Raw genomic sequence first — 22,326 nt, forward strand, 5'->3', positions numbered from 1 at the left:
ATTCTGTACTTGAAAGCATCGATAGAAATTTGCGTCCATCGAAGGAGAAACGTTACACCATCAAATCTAAATAAATGGACCACACATTCGGCACAAGTTCTGGATATAGAAATATCACCTTCCCGTTAAGAAATCCTAATTATTGTCCAGTTTACATTTTGAAATGGTTTGTACCTGTAATATCAGCAATTTTCTTTCAAATGAAATCTATCGCTAGTTTTAGAGTTAATTATACAACAACAATGATTTTTTACATTAAATTATTTTCCAATTGTACGCTATTAGGTTTTCTTTTTTATAGAATTTATTCACGGTTTCGTAAAAATTCAATGCAGAAATGAAGTAAGCGAACAATTTGATTTATTAATTTCTATCCTAACTAAGGTATCCCGGAATAGTATTTCCCTTCTCACGAATGAACTCCTTTCCCTGTCATGTACAGAGTCCTTTATTTCGTTCATTTTGCATTTCTATTTGGTTTGACTTTGATTCCAAGCATCAGAGTTGAGTATAGCTTGGATTGTGATAGATTGTGATCACCTGTCTATTGTTCGTCATTGAAAACTTGCTCTGTGACTGTCATTCAATTCTGGCCGTGTATGTCCCCCGGCTCTCTGTGTTTAAGCAATCTTCGTGTTATGTCATTCCGCTGTGAGTTTTTGCCAGTGCTCTTGTTTCCATTAAATATCCTCTAAAGAATATATCCATAAATATATTCTTGATAAGAAACTTTTAGTTCTATTCTATTCATAGTCTGGAACAGTATAAGTAATATGACGCATTTGTTTTTATTGAAAATTCTATTTACAGTATTCACGGACAAAATTTTAGTTTGCTTTTCGTCAAAATTATTAACTGATAGTCAGTGATAGATAATATTTTCGAAAATTATGCCAGTAACGTACTAATTTGGCACTGAATTCTCAAACATAATCAAAGAATCATGATCATTTCTTGTTATCTCACAAGTCCTAGAATAATGTCGCCATGATGAATGTAAAGCGAGTTCCTCTCAAGAACTCCTATTCATGGTGTCCCCTTCTCAGCAATATTTTTTATAATATCCAATTCAGGTTACTGTGTCGTTTATTATTGTATAATAGAGTATTTATCACAGAGTGTATATTATCTTGATTGCAGTATTCACCTTTTGTTTTCGTTTTGTTAATTCTATGTAGTGTTGAAAAGAACTACACGCTGGCTTTATAGTATGGGCACTACCATAGCCAATGAGACTCTTCTTATGATGAAGCAATACGCATATGTAGAACTAAGTTTTTACTCGTTTAAATGATAATGTTTAAGTGATATAAATCAACTTTATCTATAAAAGAGTGACATTCTCTCCAAACAAATAAAAGAACCAATAACGGCTAATTAGCTAGTGTCTTAGAATTCTTCTATTTACCCTTTGCTCTGAGAATTGTTGTAGAAGAAAGTTCTAGCTGCGCTTTTCAGTACTTATATTCCTAGAGAAAATTCGTTATTTGCATCCACTTGACTTTAAGTATTGAACCTCAGCGTGTATCATATGATGCATAATAATACACAAATATATCTACTAGAAATTAGTTAGTTCATCAACACTTCTTTATGGTTGCACCTGAAAAATATACTTCCTATCAACGATATTTGAGCTTGTTCTGATTTCACGTTACTGGCACATTGATAACTCACTGAGTTTTAAGGTTTCTTCGAGTCTCCCATCATCAAGGAACGTTTACAAGTTTCGGCATTGCATGTCATTTATAATAAATCAAACGTGTTGATTTTGTGTTACTCTTTCGATTTTGTCGACACTCAATTTTCGGGTAATGATAAAAAAGACTCGTATGCATGACGAATTCCAGGAGTGGCACGCAGAAGCTTTTTGCTCCAGTTTCTCGCCTTGTAGCTTGCCGATGCGAGAGGCCACACCTGTCTTCTGTAGCTGCTCTTTTTATATTGAATTTATTTCTATAAAGTTTGACTTGTTAAAAAATCTTTAAGAGTTTTTGTGATCGAGTTATTCGATTTATGAGGATAGCATGACATCCTAGAGGAGCTTTTAGGCCTTAGTTAAGTTTGAGCTCAGTTGTTGAATAGTTCTAGCGACTCGTTCGGATGTAGCGATGAGCTGGCCTTTAGTGATATTCTTATAGAATCAAGGCCACGAACTGATAAGGACCAAAGATACTCTTTATTCACAACATTTACAGATTAATGAGAGTAGTACAATTCTTGACATTATATTTAAGCATAAGGAATCTACTTCTCGTAGAGTTTGAAAGAGATATCTAAATACTTGAGTCGCATAAGATGTTTTTTATGTGCAATGATCATGCTTAGTTGAATGGGGTTGTGTGTCAATCATTATGCTTCTTACACAGATAATTCAGTTGATATTCAACTATCTTTGTACTTGCTAACTAAGAGGGAATAATTCGACAAGTATATGCGCTCAAGGAGCCCTTCTTTAATGTGTCAATACTTGGTCCTTATGAAGTTCGATTCGCGAACTAAAGAAACGACGCTGTAATATTATTGATAAGGAAGCATTGAGGAGGAAAGTGATGCCCTGTAAATTCATTTGATCTGTGCCTTCAGTCATGTAAAGCCCATATAACTAGACTCGTGAATGTCGTCTTGTATGATTTACGTTGCCTTTGACGCTACGCCTCGGCTTGCACTTTGTTTCAGTCTCTCTTCACCCTGGCTGCCTTTCGTATCCTTCTGCTGAACGGCTGCTAGTCTCAATTTCGCTTGCTATGAGATTCCCATCATTTCTGCTATATTAATCACGCATCTAACACAATCGTCAATTTGAGATTATCTTGGAAAAAATTGTATGTTTGGAAGTTTATGCTTTGGAACTTTGAGCACTTCAATTAGTGCTCAAAGTTCCTCACTAATCAGGTTTTAAATTAAAAAAAGATATTGATCACAATTTCTCACAAAGCAGCCCTCAGCAGCGAGCCTTATCTCTCCGAGCTTCTTAGTTCCCTGCCTTTATCTCCCGTTAGCTACCTACAAGCGTTTCCTGTATATTCTTATCTCCATTGTATCTTCTACGTATTTTTTTCGTCTTTTCTTCATGATCGTCGTTTGCGTGCTTCACCATTCACACTGCCTGTCCTCAGAATATCTGCGTATTCATTTCGTGCTTCGTACTCTGAGCTGATAATGAATTCGTTCCCACGAACGCCTGCTGCTCACTACATCAAATGATGATGATGTGTAAAATTCGAACGTCACGTCAAATAATGAAGCTGAAGCGTGCAATGACCTGATAACGGCATAAGATATCACTGGTTGACTTTTCTTGAGATTCTTCTTTGACACCTCATGCTTAGTATAATTTTTGTCAGATTTCATCTAGACTTTTATTGCACGAGGTAGAACTAATAATTGCGTGCTAAATAAATTTTATAATTATTATATGCAACATCGTTATAGACTCAAAAATAGTCTCGTATAATCGTCAGTCATTAAGAGTGCACGGATTCTTGCTAAAGTTAAATTGTAGTTAGCTCAAGTTTAATTCACGAATCATAATTAACGATTCGAAACGTTACTTCTACGGACAGCTATAATTCATCTGGATTTTGTTCATTACATTCTGAATAATGCCTCGAAGTTGACTGCATATTCATATGCGAGATGACCTTCTTTAATAAAAACTTGCATACTGTCTTGAATATCAACGTGTAATTTGATGACAAATATTCTTGTGCGCTTGAAAGCTTGTCTTGTAATTAGTAGCCTTGCAATGCGTTATCGACAACTTGATATCCATTGCTGAGAAACGCATGATCTTGAAAGTTAATATTTAGTCGAGAAGTTATAATTTAGTTGCGGCGTTCGGTACCTGAAACCAAAGAACTATTCATAGACTTGCTTCATATATATGAATTGCTCAGACCTCCTGTTAGGAAATTGATATTTTTTCCAATTTTGGTGCTTTCGAAACTTCGTCGAACTCCAAAATTTTTTTCGTCCTGCTACAATGTGAAGCCGAGGACTAAACTCGGCGATAGTGCTTCGTTTCGCCACTGCATCTTTGACGAAAGCAGACAGTGCGTTAACTCGGTAATGATTTTCATTCTTTGCACATATGTCACTTTTGCGCCCCAACATTCAACTCAAATAATAAATATTTTGTTCATTTCTCGTCTGCAGCAAAATTCCGTCTGTTGTCGGAAGTTTAGTAATCACCTTCATTTTTACTAATGTAGTCATCAATAATGTTCGCCATATTTTATTGTCATTTGTGACTGATCTATTGAATTGAAGTTACTCAGCATTTTATGGCCGCATCGTATTAGTTCACTCCTGTTCTCTAATTGCATGAACAATAACATCTATTGCCACTCGGGGCGCAGGGAAATTTCACATTAAAGTTTAAAAGCAAAACTTTCGTTATTCCTCCTTTTCAACTTCAAGAGATCTATACAGGGTCTATACTTTGTGAGGTTTATATAAGAGGTCTATGCAGACCTTAGTTTTACGTCGTTCGATATAGAATTGTAATTATGCCCTAAAAATGTTTCAAATTACTTGAGTAATAAGACTTTGTTATGTCAAGCAACTGCGCGTGTCGTTACGTTAGAATATTTTGAAATTTAATTGTTAATGTAATCAAAACTTGTAACAAAATCTTCCTAATAATATGAACTTAGAATTTTTCAAACATTCTTCACCAAATCCAAAAATTCAAAATCACATTGGTGATGACATTGTTTCTTGATAGAACTTTCTTGGCTCTCCGAACGCGATCAAGTTGTTGATTACATTATCGCACAAATTCGCTCTAGACCATCGGAAAGACACGCAACCATTGTTTTTTGAAGCATGCGCTGGCGTTCCGAGCATTTTTGAAATATATTTTGAAAATTATAGCGGAAAATGGCTAATTTCGATCAAGTCGGCCAGTAATGGTTTGATGTTTACGAACTGGAACGTACATGATCAGTTGGACAAGATTTTTTCAATGAAGATAAAAGTTAAGGGCATGAATTGTCTAACATATCATAAGGATTTCTTACGACAAGCTTTGAAATGTAATGTCGAAATTAGCAAAATTCCGAAAGTTGAGAGATAACCGGAAAATAACTTTTTTCAATAATACCAATTCACCGTTTTCCTTTATAAATTCAGTTCCATTTCAAACCAAATTTTATTTCGCTGATGAAATTTTAAACAATTCAGAACCTAAGCGAAAATTTCATGATCAGCTAATACCGAGATAATCGAACCTGTGCTGTATATAACTATAGCTTCCTTGGCTTTTATTGATAGGGTCACAAAATACTCGTAACTATTTGTAAAAAATTTACAACAAATTTTCACACAATAATATAACGCGACATATCCAAACAGGTTGCATCACCACCTATAGAGCGAGGCCCCGAACGCACGTTCGACGGCAAAAAAATAACCATCAACGAGGTTAATTTGGTGTAAACTTGATGCCTTCAGTGACACAGGCTGAACACAAGTCTATGCAACGCTCACACTGACGTTTAATCAATTTGTTCAATAATCCGGTACTAGCGCAAAATGTAAGCAGCGTAAGTCTACAAAGGGAGTATAGGTTAACTACAAAGGGAGTATAGGTTAACTGTAATAATGAATAGCAAGTTGTTTGTACAGTACGTAAGACGCACGCATATGACAACAGAGAAAATAAGTGCAGAAAATCGTATCTATATAACAGCATAACCTCACAATAGTTGCAATGAAACAGACAACTGAAATAAATTCAGAATGAAAAGGGCATTGTTCAGTTTTTCCACCGTATTAATGCAGCTGAAGTACTGTTCTAATGAACAGTTTATTACCACAGTTTATACCATCAATCCATCGGAAGTAACAGAGTAAACATCATTTACGATATGGCGGTGAGACTTCAATTCCCAGTCAACTTGACCTGACGAGAAAAAATTGGTGACGGGTGAACAGCAACAGAAGCGAAGGCATCCATACAGTAGAGCGCATGTACGAGACGTTGGCCGCCCATGAGAGAGGCACGAAGGAAGAGAATCCAGCCAACGCGACAACCTAACCTCACAACCAAAAACCGTCCATCCGACGTCCGGACCTCTTCGTGGTGGATGGACCCCTCCGGGGCGACCCGTTGCTCCCGGGCCGACCCGTTGCTCCGGGGCGACCCGTTGCTCCGGGGCGACCCGTTGCTCCCGGGGCTCCAAAACACGGACCCGCTGCGAGCAGATTTTCGGATTGGCGGCGCCCCCATGTGAGGCGTCGCTTTTCCCCGACAGCCGCAGCCCGAAACGATACCCGTGGATCTCAAACATCGTGATGAGGCGCTCAGGAACAATGGTCAAAGGTATCAAAGTTTCACAAGCCTTCCGACGAATGTGACGCGCATCCTGAGGCTTACCCTCCAGGGAGATGTCCTAGAAACAATCATATCACATGGCTTTTGTTGCACTTGCTCCCTGCAATAGAACGAAAATAACGTCGTGGAACAAATACTTTCAAAACAATGGTTAGAAGTTCTATCATATTAGTAGTTGGCAAGAACATATCAAGACTCAAGTCATCACAGTTAATTCCATTTATTGCATTCTTGTAAAATTTTAAAAACAGGGAGAAGACAACTTAGCGGCAGATCCCAAAATAAATAAGAACCTCAACTCTCACTGCGACGCAGTTGGGCAAAATATTAAAAATAAATATCCAACAAAATTTGTATCCAACAAGAGAACTACATCTCAATGACCAAAAATTTCACTTTTAGCAAACTGACTTCTGGATTTCGTCGGAAACTACATTTGAAAAAAAATATACTGGAAATGTTATTCTTTTGCAAGATCAAGCACATATCAAATCCTATGGAGGTTTAGGACTTCAGAAATAACGAAGAAAATCCTGATAACCGAGTGAAGATGAAAAATATTTGTTGCCTTATACAGAAAATAAAATAAACATATTTTTCGAACAATTCAGAGCATTGGGTCTTCCGGCGACACCAACAATTGGAATCAAACAGGGAATTTCTACAGAAAAACAATTCTAGTTTAGAGGACGTGCGGTGACAGCATCGATTGAAAAAAGTTCCTTAGAGTTTCTTGAAGGAAAATTGCATCTGTAGGTTTTGTCAAGAAACTGATGTTTGCAGTAAATCAAAGGAAAACCCATCAGGGAAATCACTAACATTCCATCAAAGACAGAAATGCCTCGCCGTTTTTAAACATCACACAATGATCGTTTAGACGAGTATAGACACACGTCAGTGAACCCCTTTGATAGGAGATATAGGACTATTGAACTATGAAGAACTGTTAATGGTAGAAATGTAAAGTGATGATAATATAGATAAGAGCAACTAAAGCAAGAGTGTCATGTTGCTGATAACAACGCTCGCCTTAAAACAAGTTCTAAAGTTTCGCTGCCTCGTGACTCCATCGAACGTAAACAGCAGGTGCCGTTCGTTGTGATCTTCATCTTTGTGCATCGCCAAGCAACAATGTTTGTCATACCATCACTAATCATTTCTATACAAAATAAATAAATACATCCTTGATAAAATGTAGGATACATCTTATTGTAAAATAACCTGAAATTTACAGTTCAGTTGAAAACAGAATCGAGGAAACCTACAATAATGGACCGTATGGTTTTCATATTCATAGATTTTACTAGATAGTTCATACAATTATTCAGCTACATTCATCTTGGTGGCGTATCGTTACCCACATTTTCTGTAAAAGGCGCCGACACCAATACATTAGGTGTTTATTTGTTTGTTTATTTTAGTGGCCTTAGTTGCTAGCGCTTCAGATCGAGCTAAATACATTAGGCAGGTGCCTTGTAACACAACAGACATGACCACTGCGTTGACCAGCCTCGATACCGTGTATTGGAAACGCAGCAGCAGCGAGTTGGCTAAGCAACCAAAACAAGAAGATGAACCTCATAAAATGAGTCACTGCAATTTTCACAAATTTAAACAGGCAAATTTTGCTACTAACCAAACAAATTACCAAAATAATTGAAGATTTCCCACACAAAAATACGAAAAATCTATAAAAACCTTGTTTTGGGACAATGAAATACCTCAAAAAAAAGTAAGATGTAAGTTGGAATATGAAAAATATATATATTTAGTTGCACACTTTTTCCTTTTGTAACAGCAATAGAAATACTGACATGGACTGAAGTCACGGTCCCGATATAAGCAAATATTTGATAATACAACTCTGATGCAAGCTCCCCACTCTCAACAATCTGCTATACCCACCGGGAAACATTTTTTCTTTACGAGAACAGCAATCAATCATTAACCTCTCGACTTCTCGAACTAAGAGGCTAGGCTCATTTCTCAACGCAATACTATACAGCAAACAAATGAATAATATTGAAAACCATGAAATGTCACCGAGATAACGAAATTATAACAACAGTAAGGTCCTTCCCATTCATGACAGACTAGGCGAGTTATTGAACCTCGTTCCTGCGTCAAAAATATAACAGCAACCTTAATCAGATGAAAGAATAGAATAGAATTGTCGGCACTGAAGAAATAGGCCCATGGCCTGTTGCCGATTAGCTTGCAGCTTGTGGCATAGCTTGTGATACACAATTACATCTACCACGTAAAACCAACACATGTAGAAAAATAAAGAAAAATCGTTCAAAGTCGCCAGAAATCAGTAGAAAAAAATCGTTCAAAGGGGCCAGAAATCAGTAGAAAAATGAAGAAAAATCGTTCAAAGTGGCCAAAAATCATTAATGAAAAATTATCTCTACGCAAGCTAGCTTTGAACAAGTTAATACCGACACTAAGACATGAACAGCAGCCAAAGACTCTAATGCAACTGAACTTTACGAATGAAATAAAGGGGAGCTTTTGACATCAAACTCAACACGACCAATAAAAGAGCCTCGAAAATCTTATCATAATCAACAATCAAAGTACAAATCTCGCAGCAACGTACGAATTTTAAATATAAGTTACCAAAAATAAAACTCATTCAAAAGTAAAAAAAGCGAACAACTTCACGCTGGGTAACTCTAAGATTCTTACACTTTACTTTTAGTTGGCTCGTATTGCAGCAGCAAGCGATCCCTCTTGTCCTATGAAGTTCAAGTGGATGTTCAGGATCACGATACAAAATTCCCATAAATATACAACCTGGCAATAAACATTCAATTATTTTCTCTAACACATACTTAGAAATAAATGGATCATCAGAAGTACAAGACTAACATGGGTAACGTCATCAAGTCTGGAATATAATACAAGTCAGATCGATGCCACTAAACAATCAAAGAACTAGACGTGCGCCAGCAGTGTCACATGAAGCTGTTGTCAATGCGCGATTTAATCTTTTAAAACCTAATTTAATTATTCACAACTGTAGGAATATGGAGTTAACGGTAAGTTATACAAGTTCATAATTATCACCAGTAACAGCGGTAAGAAAATTCTTTAAAATCCTTGGATGCATCTTAAGGAGATCAACTTTTCATAGTTAAATGCTTATCACGTTGCTGATACCGATAGCAATGTGACTAAAAATGACTGTGGATTTGAACACCAGATAGTCCCTAATATAATCGCAGGAAGGAAGTGAACATAAAAGCTTTAAGGAAGTCAACATGAAATCTTTGTCAGCAAATAAAATAACCAATGAAAGGGATTTAAGAAAATTTCTCATCGAAGAGATTTCTGACAAAAATTAAGAAAACACGGCCAGGATTCTAGGATTCATCCAGAACTAGTCTTAAATCACGAACAAAAATGAAGTAAATTTCAATTTAAAGCACGATAAAAATTCAAAAGGAACTGAGACCATGACAAGAACAATGGATGAAACAATAACTTGGTCAATGAATTGTAATTATTACAGCCCTTACTCGACCACAGTACATCACGAGTGCTATGGTGTAGAAATATTCAGATAAAAACATTATTAGATCGCATAATTCACATTATTTTTCAATAATTCTTCCCTTTGTCAATGCAGTTTCGTAATAAATAAGCAAGCTCACTAACAATGATATTATGTACACAATAACAGCTTGAAAATGTTCTCGATTGTTCAGATGAAGAACACAGGAGAAACTATAAAATAAGAATAGATTCAAGGCGAGTTTGAGCTCTGTTCTTGGCTCCATTGAGCACAAATTGTGAAGGTAAAAAACATATCAGGATTTCATAGATTAAAATTAAGGACATGCCTATCATTTATAATCTTCGCCATATATTCTTCCTAAAAATTGCAATAAAATTGGGGATAAAATATATGGACATAAAATGTGAAGCAAAACTAATCCATATATTAAAATGAAGTGAATGTCGTGTGTTATTCCATACAAATTTTCAAATGTTCCGCGATCTGCGTGCCGTCTTTACAACGGGCCAACAACATGGAATGGAAAAGTATTTCTGCTATAAGGAAGATACGGGCAATACTGTCATAAAAAATATTAGAATATCTACAACAGACATATGAAACAGATCTTTGCAACATTATAGTAATACAGTCTAGGGCACGTCAAGACGAGCGTCAAGGCAAAGGTTGACACTGGTTGCAGTTATCCATGAGGTTGGAGTTATAACGCTCGACTTGGATGGTCGTATGGAAGATGTGATGACGGTAACGAATAACTCGCTGGGCTGCGCGTAGCACGGTCTCAGACTCGTACTCGGGATCTGCCAAAACATTACAGCGCGTCATTGACCTGTTATTCACATGCATGAATGAATCTGGCCATTGCTACACCGTTAATTTGCTGATATATTTTGTAATCATTTTAAATATATCATTCGCTGATAACATAATATATCAGTGAATGAATCGGTCTATACAAACAAGCGTTTAGACGAACTGCGTAGTGCTAAACTCGTTCAGACATAAATGATAAGTTGGTTTTATAAAGAGCTGTCGAACAAAGACTCCGAGTGGTTCTTCTGCTCTTCCGCATGTATGGAAAAGTGAAAAATGATTTGCCAAAAAAAACTATACCAAAAGCACACAATTCAAATTTGACTGTCAAGATCACCTCGACTGCTCAATGGCGAAAAAAAGTAGATCCCCATGCAAGCCAATTGCTAGATAATGACCTACAACAAGGACAACCTCGATTGAACAATATCGGGAAAAAACCTTAAATATGAATACATCCCACAGGATTACATAATAGTTCTACATGAGCGAAAGAAACGAGTTTAGTCGTTGCTGAAAATAAATATGAAAAAAATATAACTCAGTACTCACTGCAGCGAGTGACAGAGAGCGCATTTTCTCGTCGACGAAAACTTGAGGTCACGGACGGACGGACAGACAGACAGACGGACGGACAGACAGACAGACGGACGGACAGACAGACGGACGGACAGACAGACAGACGGCATGGCACATAGTGCATTGGCACATTAGTGCATTTTTTCCATAAATGAGAAAATGCGCTAAAAATATCTCACCAATTGCAATATGTACGGAGAGAGCATTTTTGTCAGTGGTGAGCGTCCACACATGCAAGCTATGTATCATCCTGACGCCGGGGATCACGGCGAGGTTGGAGCAGATGGCGTTGTAGTCTACGCCAGGCGGCACGCCCTCCATCAGCACGCGGCAGATGTCCGTGATGATCGGCATCGTCGTGATCACAACGAGCCCGGAGAAGATAAACGTGCATATGGGGTCCGCTATTTTGTACTCAGGCTGTCGGTTGAACATTCTCAAGATAAATGAAACTTAAAAAGGAGGTGCACCTTGCATTACTAAAACATTCAATTGATGACTTTAATGTGTTACTAAACGTTTTTCGGAAAGGTTTAAATTATAAATGGAAACCGACATTAGAGTCATGATCAGTCAACGATTTGATTTAAAGCCACTGCTGCTAACGAAATAATTCCCTTTTTGGATGAGGAGAGGGGAATGAGCAAGAGAAGAGCCCTTACCATGACACGGTTAGATACTAGAGGCAGTTTGTCATAAAAGTTTCTCTGTAAATCTGAACAAATAAACTATTAACATCCACCAAACCAGAAGTGGAAGGCTCTCAACCAGTTAAACCATGACACGGTTAGATACTAGAGGCAAGTGGTCATAAAAGTTTCTCTGTAAATCTGAACAAATAAACTATTTATATCCACCAAACCAGAAGTGGAGGGCTATCCACCAGTTAAAATACGTACAAAAGCTCTAAACAAGTCAACATAAAATCTCACAGACAACATGTGATCAGCTGCTAGTCACTAAGCAAGACTCACATAAAATCTTATTATATACGCTGCAATGAGAACCCCGATGCTCTGTAGGAGGTCTCCAACGACATGTATAAACGCAGCACGGATGTTGATGTTCTTCGCGTTGTTCCTGGTTGGCTGCCTGCTGGTGCTGCTCGACGCGATCGGTGTGGTGGCGCTGCTGTGAGCCGTCACGCTGTTGTCTACGTTCACCACAACTTGTTCACTAGCGCCTGAAAAATTAATGTCACAAAGCATTGCTATTTCACAAGGAATTTAAAAGCAAAGAAACACCAAGCAAATTCACCAGATCGATATTGAAAACGTTGCGGAGTCCAGCTCCATCGTCAGTTCGAAAAATTAAAAATGAATAAAATCATATTAATATATCAAAGTTCTAAGACAGACATAAAACCTAAACAGCATTTATGAAGCATTGCAATTGCTATTCATACAAGGCATGGGCAATGCAACGACGAAAGACGGCATGCCTTCTCGATTCAGGGCCCAGATGCCGTGTCACATAAACCTCAAAAGAAGGACTTTTATGAACCAACAAATAAGGAATATTTTGTATATTTTACATAGCACATAATAAATAAATGACCGAGGCTTACCGCTAGAGTGGGAATGACTGTGTCCGTGACTGTGACCGCCAATGCCGTGGCTGTGGCCATGTCCACCACTGCCTGCGTGAAGCACCAACGCCAGGCTGCACAAATAGCAATGAAATACAATTTCGAAAAAATAAGATGGAAAGTAATTTGAATATCTGAAAAAAATACAGGACCCTATAAATATGAACAGGCTGAACATTAGGCAAAATAACCTTTCTCAGTTACAATAAATTAAAAATGCGATTAAAGTACATTTGCCCCAAAGGCCCAAACAAAATACAAAGTTTTGAGGGTGTCAGAAAGTTGAAGCAAGATTTTTTATTATCTTGTGTATAACCTTCATATACATACATTCAGACACATTTGCTCACGGAAGCTATTTCCTGTAAGAAAATTAAGATTTCATAATATTAAATTACTTACAACTTATATTTATTTGTTGAACAAGCACTTTTTAAACAAATAGATAATTCTTTTCCATCAAAGACAAAATTTCCCTATAAGATAACACCAAAATTATATCAGTTTATTTGACAGAACAGTGACAGTGTATCAGACTAACCGACGAGACCTTAATTTATTTGAACAATTTAAAAGATTTCATCTTATATGACCAACTGACGAAACTTCTGATTGTATGAGCAATCTAAATAATTTAATATGAAATTGTTGTGATTGTTTTACCCTACCTCTTTCGAAAATCATATCTCTTAATACCTGAACTATCTACTTCTGTTCATCCATATAATTATACTCAAGATGCTCACATAATATTCATGACAACGCCAATAGCTGCAATGATGATCATGAGGTCAGCTTCAACCTCAAAGTCCATGCTGATGACGCGCTCCACAGCAGCATACACCAGCACGCCCGTGATCACCCATATGAGCAGCACGCTCACCAGTGCACCCAGAACCTCTGCACAATCCAGTGTTGATTTAAGTGATTTATTATTTACTCATATTAGCAATAATGGATTTAATTATTCAAATACCACCCACTAGTGTGTCACTCCAACAACTTAGCGGCTGAACAGCATTACTGACTTGCAATGACTGAATTTGGCCATAAATAAGTAGCACAAAAAAAATGAGATCATAGTTATTGGTCTAAGCCACCTCTAGTGGCCTAAGCCACCTCTAGTGGCCTAAGTCACTGTTGATTGTTGATGGTACCATAATTCATAACAGTGAAGATTGAGTCAAAGGGGATGGGAAAGGCAGAATTATCAGCATCAAAGGAAATATGATCTCAAAGGTTCTATATATTTTCAGTACACTCAAGTCATAACAAAAATTCTTAAGAAATTCACTAAATAAACGAAAAAATTTAACTTGAGCTCTGCCAGTTCAAAAATAGAATGTCAAATATTTTTATTGTCAAAACCATTATGAACATATTTTTGAATAATCGGACGAATGATATCGCAAACCAATATTAATAAAGTAGAAAAATACATAAAGTTCTAATCATACTTGTATTGGTGGCTACCTAACCCAAAGTAGGACGAGATCTCAATGGATGACTAACAACACTAAAAGAAACTGTACAGCAAAATGATGACACTAATTTTAGGAATTTACACAAGAGCAGAAAAATAAAACATTTTACAATTCATCCTCCATGAAATTATTTGAACAAAAAAAATTTTTTTTTCAAAACAGAAAACCCCCAATAAAAACTGGCATAGTGAATGATAAAAATAAACATGCTATTCATTGAAAGCTATTGAGTGATTCATATCCCAATGAATAAATTTCACCTGCTCTATGATATCCAAAGTTCATTTTTCTTGAGGCAGGCCGCATAGCAAGATAGATTGCTATTAAAGACACCAAGAAGGAAGACAAGTCGCTGAACATGTGTGCAGCATCCGACATGATGGCTATGGAGTTGGACAGATATCCTCCAACCACCTCAGTCACCTGAGGAATTATTCAGAATTAGTTACAAAGATTAATTAATTCCTAATTATTCAAAAAACATAAACAAGAATGTAGAAAGCTCTACTTATTGCTGGGTTAGCAAATGGTTGCATCAGAAATAGAAAAATTATTTAATTTCCATAAAAATTATTTCATTTTCTTTGAAACAGAAGAGATAGTTTTGAGAACACTTGTAATTAGTAAATTAGGACACAAAAACTTAACCTCGATATGATGCCAAATGATGGCAATCAGGCTACTTAAGATAATAGAAGAAACAACAAATTAATGAAAACTATAAATAAGAAATTGAAGCAAATCACACAGCCAGCTGCACAGACAAAAGCAACATGAAAAACCATGATATTTCAAAATTTAGGTTTATTGAACCAAATTAATAATAAAAATCAACATGCATGCCTAAAATGCAGATTTTGTCAACCACAAATACTATGCTCTTGGAAAGGGACCTTGAGAATAAAGAAATGTTCTCACCATAAAAGTTGCTGTTAGAGCTGAGGCAATAAGGAGCTTTGTGATGGCTGCCTTGGAGCTGTTGAATGATGCTTTAGGTATGTGGCAGTGGTCTTCATCCATGGTCGCAGAAGTAGGGGCAGGTGGAAGCTGCCTCCTTCCACTGCCCATATTGACTTCAGGTAAGTCATCCTGGAAGAAATTGTCAAGCATTAAAAGTCAAGAATAATAGCACTGTGCCACAAGGCAATTGGGAGATATGTTCCAAAAATATTTTACTCATTATTGAATAATAATTTCACAATAAACCATCACAAATGAGTTGTTAAATGAATGAATTGAATATTTAAACTACTCTTGGAACACTTTAATGAGTCTCCCAGAAAGAAATTTGTTTAGGTTTGTTGCCTATTGTTTCAAGTACAATATGAATGACTATTTTATTTTTTATTGAGACTATGTACGTGTAAAATATGCAAAACTATGCCATCATAATTTAAATGAAAAAGAAATTGCTTTATATAAATTTTGGCACATTTTTTCCTTTATTCATGTCAATTGATATATGTAAAATTGATAATTATGTCAATTGATGATTATGTTGATTGATGATTATTTCAATTGAAAATTATGTCATATACTTATATTTTTAATATCAAACAGGGCAATAAGGGACAGGTGGGGTAAATTGGGAAAGTCCCCTGACATTTTGTAGAAATGTTGTAGTAACCAAACTAAGTAAAATATTGCAAAACAAAAAGTAGTGGCATAAAGTTCAGCATTTTTCCTATCTATGTAGCATAAAGCCAGTTAGGAAATTATACATTTACTACCTCTAGAAAATCCTTGAAAAAGTGTGAAAAGTGCGATTTTGGAAGAGTAGGGTAAACACACGTACCATATTCCAACACCTTGAGGATGTAGCAAGAAATGAATGGCTATAAATAGATCACCGTATGAGCAACTTGAGTTCCAGCAATGATGAAACGTCACAAACTGTTGCCATTTTTGTTTGAAAGCCTTTAGAATTCAAATCTACAAAATTACTGAATTCCGACACTGTGTGTGACTAAATGCGGCATATTGTGAGACTAATTCCAACAGCGCCTCAAAATTGTAATTCTGACACCCTGTGTTGGAATTCCGACACCCGTGTCAGCTGTGTCTGAATGCAACAGTAAGCGACACCCTGTGTGTCAGAATTAGTTTTTATGTGTCTAAAACCGTCTCTTAAATCAATCATCTATTAATTTATTTACCACTTAAAATCAGTAAATACATCATACATGTATACTTAACACATTGACCACGATGTGCGGCATATATGTACACACTGTACTTCTCAGAATCGCTATGTGTACACATGTGGTACATTCCTATGAAAAATACATATTTTTATATAATCTTATTACTCTTTCAAATTTAAAATTTCAATGATACAATTCAATAGACATGTTAGGGAATGCTTTGAAGTCAACTACTGCTTAGAGAAATAGTCTTATTTTCAAATGCAAGTAATACAAAAACTACAAAATTTGTGTCCATTGATGAAAGCAATATATATATCTATCTTTGCATGAAAACAAAATAAAATATTTTTTTATTGATCTGAAACTACAACATTGGGTGTTGCCAACATCATTATATTGCATACGTGATTGAAAAAAAATTATCGCACATGTATGGTTTTCCTTCACAGTCATCAAAATATTTTTTACCCTTCAAGTTTCACCTTTGCTACGGCTCTTCCCTCATTTGCTCAGAGCATGTTATAGCATTCATGGCAGCGCATCCTGGTTTTAGTTCTAGTTGGTTCAATGAAAGTTGGCTGTCCTCTTTCCCACTCAAAAATTTGAGATCTATATCCTGATTTTACTCTTTCTCTGTGATGCTGCTTGTAACAGAAGCTCAAGACAATATATACAATGAATGATCTCTATAAGATAAATATAACTGAACTAACAATGTAAATACCCTCAATTTTATTTAAGATTATGAAAACCTGGACACCAATCTCTTTCCATAGTAATTTCCATGCGTAATGTACATCGTTCACAAAAAGCTAAGAGATACCGGTGTCCGGAAGTCATAATGTGTGCAATTATGCACACATTATTTTTGAGTCATAATGTGTGCAATTATGACTCAAAACTAATGTAGGTTACTTGCACGCATCACTCACAGTAATAAAAGTGATAACTTTAGGCGTTTTTTGGCAATATGAGCCATAGATGCATGTCTTTACTTGGTACACATCACTCACAGTATTAGAAGTGATTACGCTAGGCAACGTGAGCCAATATGAAACACAACAGGCATGGCTTCACTTGGTACACATCACCAGGCCAGGAATAATGATGAATTTCAACCCTGAGATATGTGCACCAAATACGGTCACCAATTTTACGTGACACAATGACAGAACAGATCCCTGCATAGCTGCACACAACTTTTCTCCTTGCTATCTACCAGGTGCGGGTAACTGAAGATATACAAGTTTGAACCTATTGCCCGTACGGCATTCAGACCAAATCAGCAATCGCGGCCAATGTGTCAAAGGATTCCTAATATATTCACAGACTTATTTAAAAGTCTCAAACCATAATATTCTTTCTACACAAACAGTTTATCACTATTTAGTAAAGCAAGGTCAACTATCAACTTTCATACGTGTTTTGATGTTCTCACTAGTTGACTTGGAATTTTGCTTGGCAGATCTTAAGACTTTCCCGCTAGACCTAGTGTTTTGCGGAAATCTGGCGTGCAATAGTATGACATCACTATTTCAACCATCTACGTATGTGTGGAACTAAGACCAAGCTTAATATAAAGGAAAAAGTTGAGGGCGTCAGAATTACCCACACTCACAGTGTTGGACTGTCAGGATATAGTGCGTTTACCCTACCTCTGATAAAGTTTGTAGGAAAAAAATATTGGCAATATTGAAAAATATTTGTCATCAAACAATGTGGAAATAAAGGACCCCCCTCTCCCCCCCACATTTTGCAAATTAGAAATTTGTATCTGAAAATTTATAACAAGGTTATCAAAACATGAAGATGATTACATGAAAGATTAATGTGATCAAAATATAGTCACAGAATTCAAATCAAACATTAAATGCCATACTTTAATTTACTATACCTAGCAACATAGCTCAACTTTTGCAGATCAGACATGAGACACCAGATTTTTAAATATTGTGCAAATTGCAAAATTTCCAGCTTTCGTTTATTTTCTCTTAAATTTATTTCAAAATACAAACTTACATTCAAAAGAGGTACATCATCATCTACATCAGGAGCGGCATAAAATTGTTGAATGCTTTGATCGTATCTGCAACTTTCAGAAGTTACAAAATGAGTATTATGTCGGGAGAGAAATGGCGATCCAAGGAAAGACGTAGAAATAGAACGACACCTTCCGCAAAAAGAATGATGTGAAGCATCGTTCTCCAATAAAGTTAAAGAAGGTCCTGATGTATCGATTAATTTATCGTCGTTTACATGTTCATTTATAGATTTTGTATCTTCTCTCGGTATGTTAACAGAGTTAAATGTCTTATTTTCACCGCTCTCATCAGACTCCATGTTTACAAATAACATATGATGGTGATAAACTTTTGGACTTGAATAGACTTTTTGAAATTGCGTTCCCCGCCTCGAAGACTCACGATGTTGAGTTATTTATTCAATCATATATGTTATATGGTTCTATTTATATATGGAATAGTAACTTCTTACACGATTTTATGCATAATTTAATATATAGTTTGATTGCTTGCTCCAAAATTTCCAACTTTCTCCATATAAAATATGAAAAAGAATACAAAAACTTCCTACGCAATTATATGCATATTTTAATACATAATTTCATTACTCACTCCGAAAATTCGTGAAATTTTTTTTTAAATCTGCACAAAACTTAAAACTTTAGTCACATGCATTTCAATGTTAATTGAAAACTAAATTGTTAGATCAAATCCTTCAACTGAGATACTTCCTTTAGATTTCGTGTTATCTATGAATCATATTAAATAGCGTTCTCTTGACCCACGTCAAAATTTTTAAAAATCTCCACGATTAGACATTCTAAATAAAAAATGGCGAGCAATATGAACGGTAAGTCTTCCTTGGATTTGGGGCGTGGTCACTCTGAAGAAGAAAATTCCGGAAGCAGACCTTTACAACGGTCATCTGCCAGCTGCCACGCTGCTGGCCCACGCATCATATAATTTCACATGTTCTTTTTGTGAGTAGAAGAGAAAAGGCAAAGCAAGCCAGGTAGAACCGTAGAAGCGACATTACAGCAGAGGCTAAAGGGGGTGTGAAAGTTTGTGTTGAGGGTAAGATCAAAAGCAAGTGGAAGAGAAATTCAAGAGAAAATTTATTTGATTTATTATTGCTATATATGAGTATATAGCCCTACCACTTTTTCAAGTTATTGCATTTAGAGTTTATATTCAAATTAGATAGAGAACTACACAGTCCCTGAACTGAATGATTATTTGCGTTTTAAGACAGTTATTCATATATTATTTTTGTTTTTTTCCTTGCACCTTTCTGGCCTCCATTCTAATTCTTGCCAAGTTGCCTGTTGCCAGATGCTAGTGGCTAGCCCAACTTCCTCCTCTCCTTGCTCTTGTGGCTTTTCTTCAACAACAAAGTCACCCAGCTTTCATTCCATGCATCAGGCACACATTCATTGATCTGAACAACATTGGATAGATCATTCAGTTTGCCAATTACACTCCCGCCTCCTGTGACCTCCATACTTATACTTATACCATACATCTCATATGGTATCTCATTTCTCATCCATTCCAGCTGGGCAGCTGCCTTATTCAGTTCAGTTGCTCTACCATATAACACCTGTTTCACTTCCACATTTGTAATTTCCCTATGTTTACCATGTAGGTATATGTATACCAATCAGGCTCTTATGTTCTAGTGAGTTGAAATTTTCACCTGGCATAAATTTCTCATTCACCCCACCTATGTCTAATTAGAAATCTTTCACACTAAAATTCACAGCTTCAGCCATTCTTGTTCTCTCAAGTCTCAGTCATATACATTCCTTCTAACTTTAGCCCATCCACTCGCAGATCTTATTCCTTATTATTGTCTCATCTTAGGAAGGCAAAGCATTAGCGTCCACCTTTTTGCCCATTCATAATAAATTCATTCATCCAATTTTGCTCGCACTTCACAATATGGTTTCTAATGATAATTTTTGTTATTCTCTTTTGTTCTTCATACTTGAGCCTTGCTTCTTGATATTCCAGCTCATATTTCTCTCTCTCGGGCCTCTTTTTCCACAGTTGCTCACAGATTTGATTACATCTTTTTCATTCATTCATTTTGCCACTTTCACATCATTTCTCTACCATCTTTTATTCTTTCTTTGGTTTTTGCCTACATTCTTATTGGTCCTTGTGCATGTGACCCTGGCAGCCTCATTCATACATTTCTTAACTTATTCATTCATACCATTCACATAATTTGTTACTTCCCATTTTGTACTGGTCAGTAAGTTTAGCACTAAAATTATCCCTGTCCCTACCTCTCACTTGCCACTTACATTTTTTTTTTTGTCAGGCTCTCTTGCGTGTTTATCATGCATTTTCAACTTGGTAACAAGCATGTTATGATCACTTCTGATTTAAAACACACCAGCTTCATGCACCCACATGCACATCACTTCTCTTCTTGCGTTCTCATTCACCAATATAGTCAATTGCTGACCAGTTCTCTTTATTGCTCCAGGTTTCTTTCCCTGCAGCCATTGTAAGCTTCAGATTTCAAGTTCATTTTCATACACAAACAACTTGTTCAGAAGCTTCCCATTTTTGTTCACAGGCCCTCCTAGTATACCCACATGCCCATTCATGTCCTCCGTAACTATGATCATCTCAGAGCTATATTCATTGAGCACTTAATGCAAGCATACTTTTCTCTGTTCTCAAGGTCAGATTGTACTCCCTCCACAATCATGTAACAAACAGTCATCGCCATTTGCATCCTTTCATTCATAGTTGTTGCATACTCAATCTTCAGTTTGAGTAATCAATCAATCAATCAATCCCATACCCTTGCTCTTTACAGTCTCATCAACATTTATTTATTCTATCTCAAAACCAGCCTCACTGCAGACGATAATACCAACTCCCTGACCTTTAGTTTGTTGTTTACTTCTTCCCTTGTAAACTCATATTTTCTACTTCTCAAGCATCCACAACCTCTCAGATGTGTTTCTTACAGCCATCACATCCATATGCTGTTCCTCTAGTTCTTTGCATCTATCTTCATATTTTCCTAATCCAAACTCTCACACATTTATTTGACCCACTCACATAATATTTATTCAATTATGTCTAATCACATTCACTCCCACATTGTGTCACTCTCTACTGCTCCCTCATTGTTCAGCTTCACTCCATCTATTCTATACATATGCTCTTTCATTCTGTCAGGATCAATATAGCTCACTCTTTTCTCATGTTTTCTCATATATTCAACTTTCATTTTCTTCCGCCTCTGGAACACCTCCTCATTTACAATTCGTCATTTGCTCAAACATTCAGTCTTCCTTTTGTCATCTCAGAATGCCTGCCACAGCCACTGTCTGGTTTTTATTATGTGCCTCCATGGTTGTGTTTATGATTTCTTCAACAGTTTTATCCACCCCAATTTCACTTAGACCTTTGCCACCACCTTGCAAAATAAGTAAACTGCTATTTAAGCTCTCAGATTTTTTGCTTGCTTCTCCTCTTATTTTGATAATATCTGCTCTACTCGAGCATACAATTTTGCTCTCAGCCTCATTCACACTGACTTTTCCCCTAAGGGATCCAATCATACTGTTACCCACTATGACAATGGGAGCTTGACTGTTGTGTTTGTTGTTTGTGGACAGATATTCCACACAGGGTTGGCAATGATTAAATCAAAATGATTAAATCATGTGATTAAATCACTTGATTTTTTTATAAAAAATCATGATTTTTTTATTTTTTCGATTTATTTGATTTTTTCATATATTTAAATATATTGAGTGGCAGTCTTTAATTTATATTGAGGTATTGTTATTCATGGTTTAGCAT

General features: G+C 36.3%; 1 protein-coding gene across 3 annotated transcripts in view; it reads right to left on the reverse strand.

The window, feature by feature from the left end:
* Window positions 1-5,295: 5,295 nt before the first annotated feature.
* Window positions 5,296-22,326, reverse strand: part of LOC108668691 (zinc transporter 2) — a 29,378-nt gene continuing 12,347 nt past the window's right edge. For 2 of the 3 annotated variants that reach the window (XM_018155934.2, XM_047884039.1), the window contains exons 2-8: window positions 15,246-15,416; window positions 14,588-14,750; window positions 13,590-13,743; window positions 12,823-12,917; window positions 12,230-12,438; window positions 11,435-11,675; window positions 5,296-10,663 (exon numbers count right to left, since the gene is read on the reverse strand). In XM_018155934.2, the coding sequence (XP_018011423.1) occupies window positions 10,518-10,663; window positions 11,435-11,675; window positions 12,230-12,438; window positions 12,823-12,917; window positions 13,590-13,743; window positions 14,588-14,750; window positions 15,246-15,416 (1,179 nt within the window). In that variant the 3' untranslated portion in view covers window positions 5,296-10,517. Of the gene's footprint in view, window positions 10,664-11,434; window positions 11,676-12,229; window positions 12,439-12,822; window positions 12,918-13,589; window positions 13,744-14,587; window positions 14,751-15,245; window positions 15,417-18,493; window positions 18,855-22,326 lie in introns of those variants that run through there. The other variant, XM_018155933.2, reaches the window with a different exon arrangement.

Source organism: Hyalella azteca, unplaced genomic scaffold (assembly GCF_000764305.2).
Source record: "Hyalella azteca isolate HAZT.00-mixed unplaced genomic scaffold, Hazt_2.0.2 contig14389, whole genome shotgun sequence".
Classification (NCBI taxonomy): domain Eukaryota; kingdom Metazoa; phylum Arthropoda; class Malacostraca; order Amphipoda; family Hyalellidae; genus Hyalella; species Hyalella azteca.